At 36.5% G+C, this 15,457-nt stretch overlaps 3 protein-coding genes across 4 annotated transcripts; all 3 read right to left on the bottom strand.

Moving 5' to 3' along the window:
• Window positions 1-1,113: 1,113 nt before the first annotated feature.
• On the bottom strand, window positions 1,114-3,809 carry LOC108880578 (interferon-induced protein 44). 2 transcript variants are annotated; one of them, XM_018672152.2, is made up of 7 exons: window positions 3,432-3,809; window positions 3,231-3,264; window positions 2,844-3,030; window positions 2,108-2,254; window positions 1,746-1,917; window positions 1,522-1,622; window positions 1,114-1,368 (listed from the first exon to the last, which is right to left on the bottom strand). In XM_018672152.2, the coding sequence occupies exons 1-7, from the start codon at window positions 3,499-3,501 to the stop codon at window positions 1,207-1,209; spliced, it is 873 nt and encodes a 290-aa protein (XP_018527668.2). In that variant the 5' UTR covers window positions 3,502-3,809; the 3' UTR covers window positions 1,114-1,206. The 2 variants fall into 2 exon arrangements, with proteins under 2 accessions (XP_018527668.2, XP_050929676.1); XM_051073719.1 differs by having other exon boundaries at window positions 2,108-2,223; window positions 3,432-3,808.
• Window positions 3,810-6,836: 3,027 nt separating this feature from the next.
• On the bottom strand, window positions 6,837-8,151 carry LOC108879152 (interferon-induced protein 44-like). Its single transcript, XM_051074066.1, has 3 exons — window positions 7,761-8,151; window positions 7,287-7,387; window positions 6,837-7,147 (listed from the first exon to the last, which is right to left on the bottom strand). Exons 1-3 carry the CDS (start codon window positions 8,149-8,151, stop codon window positions 6,986-6,988), a joined length of 654 nt encoding a protein of 217 aa, XP_050930023.1. The 3' UTR covers window positions 6,837-6,985.
• Window positions 8,152-10,789: 2,638 nt separating this feature from the next.
• LOC108880560 (interferon-induced protein 44) lies at window positions 10,790-13,424 on the bottom strand. The gene is made up of 6 exons (XM_018672127.2): window positions 13,265-13,424; window positions 12,881-13,079; window positions 12,385-12,534; window positions 11,933-12,104; window positions 11,753-11,853; window positions 10,790-11,622 (listed from the first exon to the last, which is right to left on the bottom strand). Exons 1-6 carry the CDS (start codon window positions 13,324-13,326, stop codon window positions 11,461-11,463), a joined length of 846 nt encoding a protein of 281 aa, XP_018527643.2. The 5' UTR covers window positions 13,327-13,424; the 3' UTR covers window positions 10,790-11,460.
• Between the last annotated feature and the right edge of the window lie 2,033 nt (window positions 13,425-15,457).

Raw genomic sequence — 15,457 nt, 5'->3', positions numbered from 1 at the left:
TTTGTTTTGTTTTGTTTTATCATCACGGAGGCCTTGTAATTCAAGCATTTTCGACGGTACCTGAAAGCACCATCACAACAGCTGAGTTGTTGACCAGATCACGTGATGACGTCATATCAAGCTAAAGACGTAAGATTATTTGTACTGGCAGTGTACTGTATAATAAACAAGTCTAATTGAAATATTTTCAGGCTTAGTGAGAAAGAATAAATGAACAAGGGAACTTTGAACTTTACCTTAAATAAACCATAAATAAACCATAAATCAGAATCAGAATAATTTATTGTTATATGCACAGCACAGTAAAAGGTAATCATTAAATAATTTTATGTGTGTGTGTGTGTGTGTGTGTGTATACATACATATATATATGTGTGTGTGTGTGTGTGTCACTGTGTCACTGTTTGAAAAACAACAAAAGACCATTTAGCAGCTCTAGGTTTGACAGGACAAGAGCACAAGCACCAACAAATTATACATGTAAAATTAAATATAAAATAAACACAATGAAATAATATATACAGTGTAGTAGAGAGGTAACATTCTAAAATGATGATTGTATAAAAGGCGGAGTAAAAATTAGAGTGACAAGTGGTTCCTCCAGTTCTGATTTCAATAGTGAGCCTTCTTTGACCTTTCCTGATGCATATAGGGCAAATGTTAATTGTATATTTGTCACCATAAGTGGCCACTTTACAAAAGCAAAATAAGAGACAAAGAAATTAGTTTCTCATTTCATAGTGAAATCACTCCAGGTTTGTTGTGAAAATCCATTTCTTAAATACTGCATATAATCCACATACATTTGACACGTCAACTTGGTTGTTCCTTTGATAACTAAAGGATACGCTGACAGTTCAGCATAATGATTGCTGCTGAGGACTACAGGCGGCTCAGACACATTACAAGAATGATGTTGATGAGGTTTTAGAGAAGAATTACAAGATCATATGAACTGCTTTGAGTGTTTATAGTGAATGTTTAAAAAGAGGTTAATCTTTATTGCTGAGTGGGTTATGTAGTGCTGAGAATTTCTACACTACATATTATAAATTAACCTTGGCAAAAATTAATTTCTACATGCAGTGCTTAAAAAAATATCAATATGATAACTTGGATTTTGGAGCACATTTAATAAATATTATAAACATAACATGCTTGAAAGTAGCTTTAATCATGAAAGGTTTGCCTCAGCAGTTTGCAGGTCTACAGGCTGTTCAGATAGTCTTCTCCAAACAAAAGAATCTGTTTCAGTGCACAGACTATTGGAGTATTAGTGTCATCATTTGTTTTGTTCTCCCTGCTGTAGTTCTTCACAAGAAAGATGCAGTTCAGTGGAATCCCCAGCAACAAGTGGAACTTGTTGACCTAAGTTTTAAAACATTAAAACATTTCTGTTGATCAATAACTGTATAGTGGTAAGCGGGAGATTTTCATGCTGAAATGCTGAAAATTGAATTTGGACAAGTTTTGAACAAGCAAATCTAACAACCATTTCAAAAATCAGCAATAGAGATATACCTGGTCCTTCAGGTACTTGTTGTCATAGATTTCTGTAATATCTGCTTTGACCTCTGGACAGGCTTCATCAACTTTGGTGAGAATAGCCAGTTGGGGAATCCCTGTTAATACAGAAACCTAATGACTATCTTAAGCATTTGTTTTTAGGGTGTTTTGCTTCATAAAATCCAACATGGCACCATTAGTCCATGAAGAGTAATGACTGTTATGATGTGTGTTCTTACCCATTTCACTGGCTGCCAGTCTGACTTCTCTCATCTTCTCCAGAATTTCATCACTTATTAAAGATACATTGCCAGCAGGAACAACAGAAACCAGAACGTGAACTCTGTCACTCAGAGTCGGAGATGAGTTGTAGCCTGGGTTGCCCTCTGACAGTGGGCACTGAGGATCGAGCTAGAAGATAATTAAAAGAACAACTAGTAACTATTTAATAGAGAATTCCACTTTTTTTTTCTTTTCAGAACAATGCATTTTTAAGTGAAACTATTACGTGCAGAGTAAAACAACAAAAACAACAACAACAAATCAAATAATAAAAGTAATTGTGATGATTAAATAATGTCATAAGTTAAATGGATTGTACCTTGTGAGCCTCTTGCACGTGTCCGCTCAGAGCCAGTTTGATGTCTTCCACATGGACTCCACTGTCAGTTTGCTCAAACCCCATGATGTCATTGAAAATGAAAGAGTAGTAATTCCCTGGACATTTTTCGAATTTGTACGGTAAGTACTGTAAAGCAGAAGGTCATTGCCATCATTTTAGCTATCCTAGATAATTATACAACACAAAAAGTATATTACAAAAAGTATATTATATATATACTTTATACTTTATATATTAAAAAGATATTGCTTCCTCCAAGGTAACAGCAGGATGGCACTGGACTGAATTCTGAGCCTCTATTTTAGCCAGGATTTTCTCCTCTGGGCTGCATGTAAGTAAGAGTTCCACCAAATCATCTTGTTTACTACATATCAAGACATTACTTCACATATTACACAATATGTATGTGTGCATGCATGTTTGTGTGTGTACAAGCGCTTGCATGTACAACCACAGATGCTGGTTGAAGTTTTGTCTGGCTGTAAAGTAAGAAATCAGTGTCACGTGAATCTCCTAACAATTACGCTAGACTCTTTCTATTAATTATCTCAATTTTTTGTATTTTCCTGGCAAGGGAACCACGCCTGATGCCACACACACACTGTCAGCTGCATCTCACTGTTGCTGTCATTACCTGCAGTTTAATACTGGCATATTAAATAAATGCAACAACACCCTTGTCATTAGTGTCTGGTTTAACTGTCTGGTTACTTACTTTTTTAGTAAAGCTTTTCCCAGAGATTGCATCTGGCAGAGCTCGCCCGGTAACTCTGCCTTGTAACACACTTTCAACAGAGTTGATGAAACTGGACTTGCCAGCACCAACTGGTCCATGAAGCAGAATCCTGAGATGTTTGACATCTCTGTTCCGAGGCCGATAACATTTCACAAAATTGAGATTGCTATCAATTAAAGGAAAAAAGACAAAAATATGTATTATTTGTATTATTGATTGCACCACATCGTGACTGATGCTTTGTTGTCACACACAACAGATCAGCCAACACAACAACAAGCCATTTGGGTCATGTATTAAGGAGCAGAACCACACACACCAACATCACAATGACACCACACTGATTTCATGTTAGCTCATACTCACTCTGGCAGCTCCTTCCGTGGCTGACTAAAAGATCCTGAAGGACAAACGACATACATGACATTCATTCAGTAAGATATAGCTGCATATTTAAACAACTTTACCATCCCACTGTGTTTTCTGTGAATTATATCATTATTAAAATTGGATTATTTTTTGCAATATTTGGAACATCTCACAAAAAGGTAACAGGTCAGGACTTACCTCCTCCCATTTCTGAAGAATAGGAAAAACATAATGCAAATAGAACAACAGAAAACAGAGTAAATGTCATATGCAATCAGTATTAACAGATAAAATGTGATAAAGCTTAAGAAGAGGGTGATGAGATGATAACAGGTGGGAAAGTTAAGCTAACTGAATGACAAAAATTACAGTTGAAGTATGTCAAAGTTCTATCAAAGCATGCTAAATTGCAATAAAGGCCAAGACATTTGTCACTTAAACTAAAGAGAGAGACACTAAATCAATCCAAATAAATAAAACACAACAACCCAGAGTAGAAATGAAGTTTCCACTAGCTACCACTAGCTCTGCAGATCTAGATCTTTGAGAGCAGAATAATAACTCTAACACTACATTGAAATGACAACATACACAAAATCAAGATAGCATGAGGAAATTATACTTAGTAGAGATAATTTACTTTTTATGTTATCAAGAAATATTGGTCTTTTACTTCCAGTAACTGAATTATAATTGAATAATTTAATCAATCAGTCATCACACCTTCACTTCACACTTCAGCTTCATAATCACAGTAGCATATTTTTACTACAATATCTGAAGACAGGCATAAAAGATAGTCCTTACCTGTGGACAGAGAGCAGCAATGAAAAAACACTGACAGGCAGAATGCGGTTTTATAGGCTATCTCCCTACTTTCACTTTCATTTGAGACCATGTGATTTAGAAGAAACAGATTGCAGATTACAGAGCCCAGTTCAAACTCAAACAGAGATGCATAAACAACAGTTTACAAAGTATCACAAAGTACATTTATTAATGTACAGAGTAAAAAATGTATTCTTAGCAGCTATAGTTGCTGTTCAGATTAAGATTGTACACATTTTACATTGTCAGCCTACGGTATGATATGATAAAGTATGTACATTTCTTATGAGTGTAATCTGACTAACATTAATCACAACTCAGTACACTCTGTGAAACAGGCAGGGAGCTGGCCTGAAACAGGACTGGGTGTGGAATCAGGATGTAGACACATCCTGTTATTGTGGCCTATCATAAGTTGGGGTTAGTTCATTGGCAAGCACCAAAAATAAAGGAAGATAGTGAGCTCAGTAGGCTGAAGACAGAAGCTGGCCCAAGGAAAATGTGTTCCCATGTGTGCTGTTCCCAGGAGAGATCCATGCTAATGACAATGAAAACATGGAAAAGGTGTATCTGTTAGGCTTTGAACAAACTACATCATAGTTGCACTACATCAGCGTCACCACCACTAAGCTTCCAACTTGTAATTTGGTAAAGCACACTGACCTGTTCCAGGAGTCTCTGCTTGTACCCTCTGTTGATGCAAATAAACCTACATGGAAGAATGAACCTCAGAGTCTGTTATAACAGCAATAAAAATATAGTTAATGTTTGTGGAGCAGTCTTGTACCAGGGCTTTGTCGTAATGGTTACAATTCAAACATGCAGTTTATGTTGAGGAACGGTCTCTGTTTGGTTAGATTTAGGTAAAAAGTACTTAGGTAGGTTTAGAAAAAAGATTGTTGTAGTGTTATCACGCCCGGCATCTGTGGCTATTAAAGAGTTCATACTGGGAGACAGGAAAGACATGTACCAGGTAACACACTAAGATAAAAGGTCACTAAAAAATATGGCCTGAACTTCCCCTTCACTCCAGCTTCCTTATCATTTAGTGATATAAAGCAGATATAGAAAAACGTCACCTAGCACACTGAGGAGTATACAACCATGTCAAAGGTTAAATGGCCAGTTCAGAAGATCAACTCTAATGGACACATTCAAAATCTTCAGAATCTAACAGAACTATATTGGACATTGCACATTAATTCTATCAAGGAGAATCTTTCACTGTAAGGCAATCAGTTTAACTAGATCAAGATGGACTAGATCAAGATGGCGCTGGTGGTGCGGCAGCTTGTTACAGCAGCTCCGTAGGGTGTTTTTTACTTTTCGTGTGTTTTTTTTTTTTTTTTTTTAATTTTTTTTTTTTTACAAGTTCTTGACTTGTCAAGGATCAATAAAGTATTATTCTATTAAATGTCTGTCATGGAGCCATAGTGCCATCTCGTGACCCATGTCTGAATGCCACCAATGCAATGAGACAGAATGCTTATCATTATCATTTGAATCAAATGATTATTCTTTATGCCCTGTTTTTCCACTCATTTATTACTAGTGGTAAACACAATGTAATCCTTTGTCCTTAATCAGCTTGATTGTTCTAAGATTTGTGTGTAATGTGCTGTCATTCATGTTTATATTTATTCATTGTTCTTTCTTTATCTTTATTTTATGAGTCAAAGTAGCCCTTACCCACACCGCTAATCTGGTTTCACTGATTACAGTCCAGGTTTGCTAACTCCTGACTCCAATTAGCTTTTGTTGATGTCATTAACAAAAATCTTAAGGCTTCACTTACTTTTTCTTGCCACGGGTCATTAGAAATTATTATTACTCATTACAGAAACAACTAAAAGTCAGGATATCAGGACATTGCATTTTATGAGGCTAAGCTGTAGGAAAAAGCAGTGACAATAAAGGAGAAGAATCCATCAGCTTATCTGAAAAAACTGTACTTATGATTTCAGCGAAAAGAAGATATTATCCCTCAGCATCTCGACAGCATGAAATCTCAATCATACAACTGGGACTAATCCACTGCATACAAATGAGCTAATGACGTAAGATTATTTGCACTTGCAGTGTACCATACGTTGTACACAAAGTCTAATTGAAATATTTTCAGGCTCAGTAAGAGAAAAAGATACATTCATTAGGAATTATTTAATTATGTTGAGAACTCCAGAGAGCATAAAATAGTTTTCACATTTGGTCTGTGAAAATATACTGATTTCATTAGTAAGCCTCCTTTTACCCCTCTTGACATATACACTCCTGAACAAAATCTTAAGACAAATTAGTATAAGTATTCAGATTTCATGCCAGAGGATCATAACCAGGTTGTAAGTAGAGCTTCAGAATGCAAAAAAGACGAAAGAGAAGCAAGAGACAAAAAATAGAGTAGGCAATTTATTGAAAATTGCATTTAAACTGGTTGTTCATCAGCCGATCAAAAGTTTAAGATAGTTTACTGTATGGAATAGAAGTACTTGAATGAAAGGAAACCAAAACCAATGACAAATTTTATTCTTCCTTTTTAATATGGTTTTACCTGAACAGCAGCAGCAAAGCAAAAATGTTTCAGTATATATATCCCATTTCCAAACTACACATGAACAACAACTATATGTAACTTAGTTTAACTTGATATTTTGATGTCCTCTGACCTGCTTATCACCAGATTCATGATTACCAGGAATCTACAACACCAGAAATTACCACCCGAATCAACAAAGCATAGCTAACAACATGATAATGCAAAAAACTCAACAAACATAGTGAGAGTGATACAAGTCATATCTAGGTTTTAATTACGTCAGGCTAATGCACATCTGTATCTATTGACACCCAAAGCTCATTTCAAATTATGACATGAAACAATCTTTTTTTCACGCTGTAAACAGGATTTGCCTCAGCAGTATGTAGGTCTACAGGTTGTTGACAAAGTCCTCACCAAAGTCAATCATCTGTCTCAGTGCGCACAGAATCAGACTATCAATGTTGTCATCAATGTAGATTTCTGAGTGGTAGTTCTTCACAGGAAAGATGCAGTTCAGTGGAATACCCAGCAACGCACTTAATTTCCCCATCTAGATTTGAACAATTTGACATTTAAAACGTGAAAGCAAACTGCTGATTTTTGTATTAGAATATTAAAATGTAAAATTAAATTATATTCCAACTAGACAAACAAATCTCTTTGACCTCACATCATCAATAGAATCTTACCAGTTCCTTCAGGTGCTTGCTCTTGTAAACGTTTTTTATATCTCTCTTGACCTCAGGACCAGCTTCATCAATTTTGGTGAGAATGGCCAGTTGGGGAATCCCTGTCGATACAGAGCAGAATCCATCTCTATCAAGATGATATTGTTGGGTTATTTGACTCAAACTCAAAACATAATAATTAACCCTTACCCATGTCTCTGGCTGCAAGTCTGACCTCCCTCATCTTTGTCACAGATTGTTCATCCATTAAACTTAATGTGCCAGCAGAAATCACACAAACCAGCACATGAACTTTGTCATTTAGACTTGGGAATTTCTTGTAGTATCTATCATCCTTGGATATTGGAGAAGCAGGGTTGAACTGGAAAACAATATAACATTTAATTAAAGAGCTTTTTACAAGTAAATAAATATAAAAAGTAAGTGAATGACTTCAGTAATTGTACTTTGTAACCATCTTTTATGTGTCCCTTCATGGCCAGTCTGATGTCCTGCACGTCAACCCCTCTGTTTGAGCCGCTCTCAAGGCCCATGATGTCAGTAAAGACGAAGGGGTAAAATCTCCCTGGGCCTCCTTTTTGGATTTTGTAAGTTCTGTACTGTAAACCAGAATTGGTTTGATGACAATAGTGCCACCTATTGAATGATGATAAGGCAGTTTGTCATAAATTATTTGACATACTTTTATGGTGAAGCTCTCCTGAGATATACTGTCTACCAAAGCTCGACCAGCCATCCTGCCTTGTAAAACACTGTCGACAGAGTTGACGAAACTGGACTTGCCAGCACCAGCCAGTCCATGAAGCAGAATTCTGAGCTGTTTGAGCTCACATTTACTGGATCGATAATTCTTCACAACCACCATGTCTCTCTCTTTTTCACTGTCAGAAAAGGTTAACGTAACATGTGAGTGTGAGTGCCACATGTCAAACCAAAATGTTACTGAGAAACCAACAAATACAGAATAACAAAAGGCAGTTTTGAAATTGTTTGTGCAGCTTTAAAATTGTCCTCCCATAAAAATGTACCCCATATACAACAGAAAGGCTGAAACAGAAATACCACAAATGTTATTAACTTCAGACTGTCTGCATAATCACTCAAAGAGTTGAAGTGCACCTGTATGTAACAAGAGCTGTTTAACTCATCTCCCTCTATCTTAGGCCATTGCCCCTCATTACACTGAATTATAAAATATGAAAGACTACTGTTTGATTCCCATTTAAACTATCTGGCAACAGTGTGTCTTTCATGACTATTCCACAACCTTGTTTATTATTGTAACTATGATGACTAACCTTAATGAAATATTTATTGTAACCTGAACCAGGATCTGTCCTTTAACCAAACCAAGTTGTTTTTGTGTCTAAACTTAACCAAACCTTTACTAGAGCACTCTAACATCTTAAAAGGTTTATTTATTTTTCAACTTTGATTAAAAAGGAAAACACTGAATAACTGAATACCAGAGCCACTGCATAGGTCACTCACCCCCATGGTATGTTCCTCCATTGTTCACAGAAAGCTGACAAGTTAGGTGCATATGTTGATGTATCTAGAACATATATATACATACACACACACACACACATATATATGTATTAGTTAAAGTTAGGTATTTTAGAATGATGTTCTAATATTATGTAATATTTTAAGTATCTTACAAGGAGGAGGTGGGCGCTCCTCTGAACGCTCCTCTGAACGCTCCTCTGAACGCTTCTCTGAACTGAAAAGGAATCGTCCTATGGCTCCTAGGACTACAAAAGAAACACTTTTCCATATATGAACCACATTATTGCTTAAAACCAAACAAATGTCAACAGAACATTTGAGAATACTTACTTGCGGGTTCACACATACTGTAACTTCCAACCAGTGAAACTGACTTAAGTGTGCTGGAAGTAAACTACAAACTTGATGAATATCTATAATTGTATTACACTGAAATGGCAGAGAATATGGAGGACATTGAGAGTGTTCAAGGATGAAAAACATACCTGGCATTTTTCACTTTCACTTGATCAAAAGGAGAACTTTTAGGACAGAAACAAAAATCTAATTGAATTTGCTGACACAGCATATATATATGAAATAATGATATTATCATTATAAGGTCACTTTGTAAACTACTCACACTAATAACACAAATCTCATAATACTGTATATAATAAGATCATTGCATTCTAGGATTTTCTTATCTTTGCTTAATTGTTCCATCCCAAGTAACTTTTATCCACCAAGTCCTAAAAGATGAGGGTTACTTAGTTCCAAGAGCACATTACATTTCACTTCTTAATAGCAACTTGTGCAACCACATTAACTGATACAGATATCATAAACAACACTTACCTTATCTGCTGTGCCAGTGGAAAAAAAGTAGTGACAGTTTACCTCAAGTAATTATGCTGGAATTGGGAAAATACTGTAATTATTAATTATAACTGTATTTTTTCTGGACAAATTAAAACAGTTAATAATCAGAGCTGATAGTCCTCAATTAGCAAATTGCAAAAAACAAGGTTAATATACCTGGTTGTTGATCTCTGTATACTGGGTGAGGTTGCGGACCATCCTTTCACTTTCCTTTGGTCATGTGATTTCGATGAATCTCCCTCTCTGAGGGCAGACCAGTCCCTTTGCAGTCAGGTGTGTCACTGTTAACTAAAGCTACTCATGACCCAAGCAACACTACTGTTAAAATTCGAGAAGCATGCTAGAAAATCCCTCAGTGATACCCAACCCTCACCCAAATGTTTCTGTACTTCTTGGGTCCAATAGAAAGCAGTGGAGATGCTGGGGCAACTTTATTGTGCAGGTGTCTATTGGTTGTATTGGTTTCTCAAAGGACAGACAGTCCCTGCTGCAGCTCCATGGCAGCACATTGTCTACCTGAACTCTGCAGACAACACTGTACAGTATACAGTGCCAAAAAAAAGTGAGCAAACCATTTGGACATGGTTTCCTGCATAAAATGTGATCTGATCGTTATGTAAGTAAGAGCTGCAGACAGACGCAACACAGTCTAGGTTTGCTAACTCGTGACTCCAGTTAACTTTTCATTCAACAAAAATCTGAAGGTTCACTCACTTGTTCTTGCCATGTCAGGGTTTTTAACTGGTCATCTGAGATTATTATTACTCATAACAAAAAACCTCCACCAAAAACTGGGGCTATGCAACAAAAGGTCAGAATACCAAAATATTAGGTTTTATGGGGCTAAATTGTAGGAAAAAGCATCAACACTAAAAGAAAAGAATCCATCAGCTTACATAGAAAAACTGCAGTTATGGTTTCAGTGGAGAGATGAAAGTGTCCCTCAGCATCTTGACAGCATGAAGTCCCAATCATATCATTTGGGATAATCCACTGGAGACAAATGATAAATGTTTGTTTTTTGTTTTGTTTTGTTTTTTTGCTATAATATGTGGGAAAACTGGTGAAAAAGCCAAACTAAATCTTATATTGGTAACCATGTAACCCACAAAATATAGTTTAAGAAGAAATTATACATAAATGTACTTTATTGATCCTTTGAGGTACACTGTGATGTTACAGCAGACTGGGAATAACAGTGGAATTAAAAATGAAAATCACAATTGCAGAATTGCAGATCTGCAGGGCCAGATACTGAATAAAAATATAAAACAGCAGCATATAAAACAGCACTGAATAATAACAAAAATGAAAATATATAATATATACACCAGAAACAGAATTAATCAGAAATACAGTGTGTAATTTAGTTGGAGTGCAATAAGAACTGTATCTGTATCTTACAAGGTGTGGATGAGGGCAAAGACAGTTTAGAGACCAACACATAAATCTCACAAGTATATCCAGTGATGGCGGATATCTTGGGCTCTCAGAAATTAGGTATCATAATTTAGGCTGCCTTATTGAGGTCGGCTGAGTAATTGATCAAACTCATCAATAACAACAGGAGAAAGTCAAGGATTACAGCATGACCTCTGTGGTGGAACAAACCTGGTACTTGGTGGGCTGCAGCTCAATTACTGTGACATGTAGTCATAACACACAGGTTTTACCATAAAACCATGGACTGTTCTGTCAGTGTAACCAGACACATGATTTTCAAACATTTAATGAATATTATAAACGTAACGTGCTCGTAAATAGCTTTATCATGCATTGTTTGCTTCAGCAGTATGCAGGTCTACAGGCTGTTGAGATAGTCTTCTCCATAGTAAATCATCTGCTTTAGTGCGAGGAGTATCGGAGCAGAAATGTCATCATCTGTTTTGAATTCCTTATCATAATTCTTCACAAGGAAGATGCAGTTGAGGGGAATACCCAGCAACAAGTGGAATTTTTCAACCTAAGTAACAAGATTTCGGTTGATCAGTAAAAGAAAATTTTCATGCCAAAATACTGAAAATTCAGCTTGGACAAGATTTGAACAAGATTTCAAATCTAACAACTAATTTTAAAAATCAGTAGAAACTTACCTGTTCCTTCAGGTACTTGCTCTTATAGATATGTTTAATATTTGCTTTGACCTCTGGACAGGCTTCATCAACTTTGGTGAGAATAGCCAGTTGGGGAATCCCTGTTAATACAGAAACCTAATCAATCCCATCCATTACTAGTCCACATGGAGTAATAACTTCTATAATGTGTGCTCTTACCCATTTCACTGGCTGCCAGTCTGACGTCTCTCATCTTCCTCACAACGTCTTCAGTTATTAGAGATACTGAGCCGGCAGGAACAACAGAAACCACAACGTGAACTCTGTCTTCCACTGTGGGAGCTGTTTTGTAGCCTGGGTTGTCCTCTGTCAGTAGATGTTCAGGGTCAAACTAGAAAACAATAAAATACTATCAAATGATGTTTAATGCAAAATAGTTTAAAAACAAATAGATCACTTAAAGGTTCCCTGTGGAGTTTTTCAAACTTTGAAGCAAAATTTACTTTCAAGAGCTTTATGAGAAAGGAAATATGTTCATTGTAATTGCTAAACATAAAGATAGCACATAATGCATTTGGTGATTAACAATGAAAGCAAATATAAAATTTCTTTGTTTACAGGTAACCTCCATGTGGCACCTTAAAATAATGTCAAAGTTTAAAGTGTTGTACCTTGTAACCTTCTGTCACATGTCCTTTCAGGACAAGTTTGATGTCTTCCACACGGACGCCTCTGTTAGCGTGTTTCTCAAACCCCATGACGTCATTGAAAACAAAAGAGTAGAAACTCCCAGGGTTTTTTTCAAATTTGTAAGTTTTGTACTGTAAAGCAGAGTGTGCAATTATTGTTATCATTTTAGCAAATCTCAGAAAATGAAGTAATTCAGAAATCAAAGACAAATATACTGTAACTGAGCAGGAATGTGTGGAAACAGCAGGAGAAACTCTAATATGCATGTGTAGTGGGCCCAAAAATGAGAGTGCAAACCTAGAAGCAAGGCTTATATACTTGGTGAGAACACTTCACACAAATAAATGGGCACCATCTTTGAATTCAGTATTCAGTTCCTTTAGCACATCCATACTTGCATCAGATACCACTCTGAGCCTCTACTTCCCTCTACATTAACCAAAAAAAGAATCACCACAAACAACTGTTCATTCATACTTTTTGGGTAAAGCTGCTGCCAGAGATTGCATCTGTCAGAGCTCGACCGGTACTTCTTTCTTGTAAAATACTGTCAACAGAGTTGATGAAACAGGACTTGGCAGCACCAGCTGGTCCATGAAGCAGAATCCTGAGATGTTTGACGTTTTCTTTTCGAGGGTTATAAAATTTCACAAAATCAAGATTGTCCTGATTATTTCTGTTAAGGAAAAAAAAACATTAGAATAAAACACTTTGTGATTTTTTTTATTATGCACAACATTGTGATTGATGCTTTGTTGTCACAAACAACAATCAGCCAAAACAACAACCCCTTTAAGTTATGTGTTATGGAGCAGAACCATACACCAACAGCAGAGTGATTTCATCTTTAGTTACACTTACGCTGGCAGCTCCCTCCATGGCTGTGCAGAAAGTGCTGAAAGACAAATAACATACATTAACATACTGTAAGACAATCACCATCACCTTATGTTTTCTGTGAATTATACATCATTATTGAACCTTGAGTAGTTTTGCCAGTATTTAGAACATCTTACAAGAAGGTGAAAGTGCAACAGGTCATTACTTACCTGATCCCATAGCTGTAAAGTAAGACATTTACATATTTAAAGATATTTTACTTAAGCAAAAGTATCAATACAACAATGGACAAAGAACGGGTGAAACTCAGGAAAGAAAACAACAAACATACATTTTTTTGGATTAAGGTTTCATGTCTTATATTTCCCAGCCCTACCTGTACAAAACATTTACACCTTTGATAGCAGAAACTGTCAAAGATGACATTTATACTCAAGACTGTAACAGCATAAGCAGACTAACTGCTTAAAGAATTAGTGTCAGCTGAATGTTTTTAGTCACTGAACACACTAATCATTGCGTCAAAACAAAAAAAAAATTGCTGTAGTAACCATATCTGCAGACAGAAAGGCCTTACCTTTGTGTATGTGGCTCTGGACAGACTGAATCTGCAATGACGAGAGTGAGAGATGAGGAAGTGCTTTTGTAGTTTATACTTTCACTTTAATTTTCGATCTACTTGGATCGTCAGTACAGCCATCTGAAATGTACTTAATCACTTTCCACCAGTGACTATTGAAAGGACAGTGAAGAGAAGACAGGAAACAGGATAGAGATTAGGGGAAAGACGGCAGTAAAGGTCAGGCAGAATAGGTAGTGGAGCCGGAGACCAACTGCGCAGCACACTAAGGCCCATGTGGTACACACCCTAACCATTCGGCTATCGAGTCACCCCCATATCAAACATTAACATAACTTGGAAAGTCTTCTTACTGTCAGTCTGGTTAACATGTCCTCAAAAATGTATGTTTTAAACAAATTTTGTTAAATATTAGAGAATACAAGATTTCACAGGACTATGTCTAGGAAGTATTTTACAAAGTATATTTCTCAGAATAATGTGTTCTTGTTCTTTGTTCGTTCATTGTGCTGTTTTTTGAATGTTTGGATTAAGCTCTGTTTCCTTGTGCCTGCTCCACAGCTCTCAGCTCCTCAGCCTGCTGCTCTGCCACGGCTTTCCAGTCACTCTGCACTCAGCCCGGCTCCCTCCTTAGCCTCACTCCACTCTGCTCTTCTACATATTCTGTGTGTCCTGCATTTGGATCTGCCTAGTACATCACTACAAGATTATATCATCTTTTTATGTCAGCTTAATTTAAAATCTTTTTTAGTCATTGGATGCACCAATCTTTACATCAAAATACAGAAATGTCCCCTAAGCTTCACCAGCACAACAACCTGTTTCACAAGCAAACAGACAGAGAGGCCTTACCTTTGCTTATGTGGTTCTGGACAGAGTAACTCTGCAAAAATGGCAGAGAGAGACGAGTAAGTCTTTTTATGGTGTATACTTTCACTTTCTATTTCCAGTTTGTGACTTTAAGGAAGTCCTCTTAACCAGTGGAACATGCAGGGACTGAGGACATTACAATATCCAAAGGATCAAAATATAAACGTCAGTTTCCAGTTTATCATAGTATCAATATAGTTTTTTGAAACACAGACTGACAAATTATGTTTAACAGTGCACAATAAATTATGAAGTATTTGATTCTGACATAAGGATAAATGCTGATCTGTGGTGGATACTGTATGTACACACATTCATGGAAAACACATACACAAAACACCTGTGTGAACTATTTAGTGTGTGAACAATCCAAGCAGACATTGTTAAAGTCTTTATCACATTGTAGCAACAACAAAAAAAAAAAAACCACACGTTACACGTTACAAAGAAGGGCCCCACACCACTTAAATAGGTGGAACTATTTGGTAGTCAGCAAATCATCCATTCCTGTTGTTGCTGCAGACTTTCCACTTTGGTCTGTCAGGGTCAGGGAATAAAATCAAAGAAGTTGCCAATTAAACAAGTAGAACTTGATGCAGAACAGTTGGCAGATGAAGCACAGTCTCATGGAGGCCCAGAGCAACATAAAACAGAATTTATGGATGAATGTGAAACAACACATAAGTTTAAAAAACTGTAGACTAGACTAGATCTGTAGACTAAAAACTAAAAACTGTAAATATGAACTGCCACCACACAGTCTT

Source organism: Lates calcarifer, linkage group LG11, assembly GCF_001640805.2.
Source record: "Lates calcarifer isolate ASB-BC8 linkage group LG11, TLL_Latcal_v3, whole genome shotgun sequence".
NCBI classification, from domain to species: Eukaryota; Metazoa; Chordata; class Actinopteri; family Centropomidae; genus Lates; species Lates calcarifer.
The sequence above is the reverse complement of the archived record's forward strand: the minus strand, read 5'-3'. Positions and strand labels throughout refer to the sequence as shown.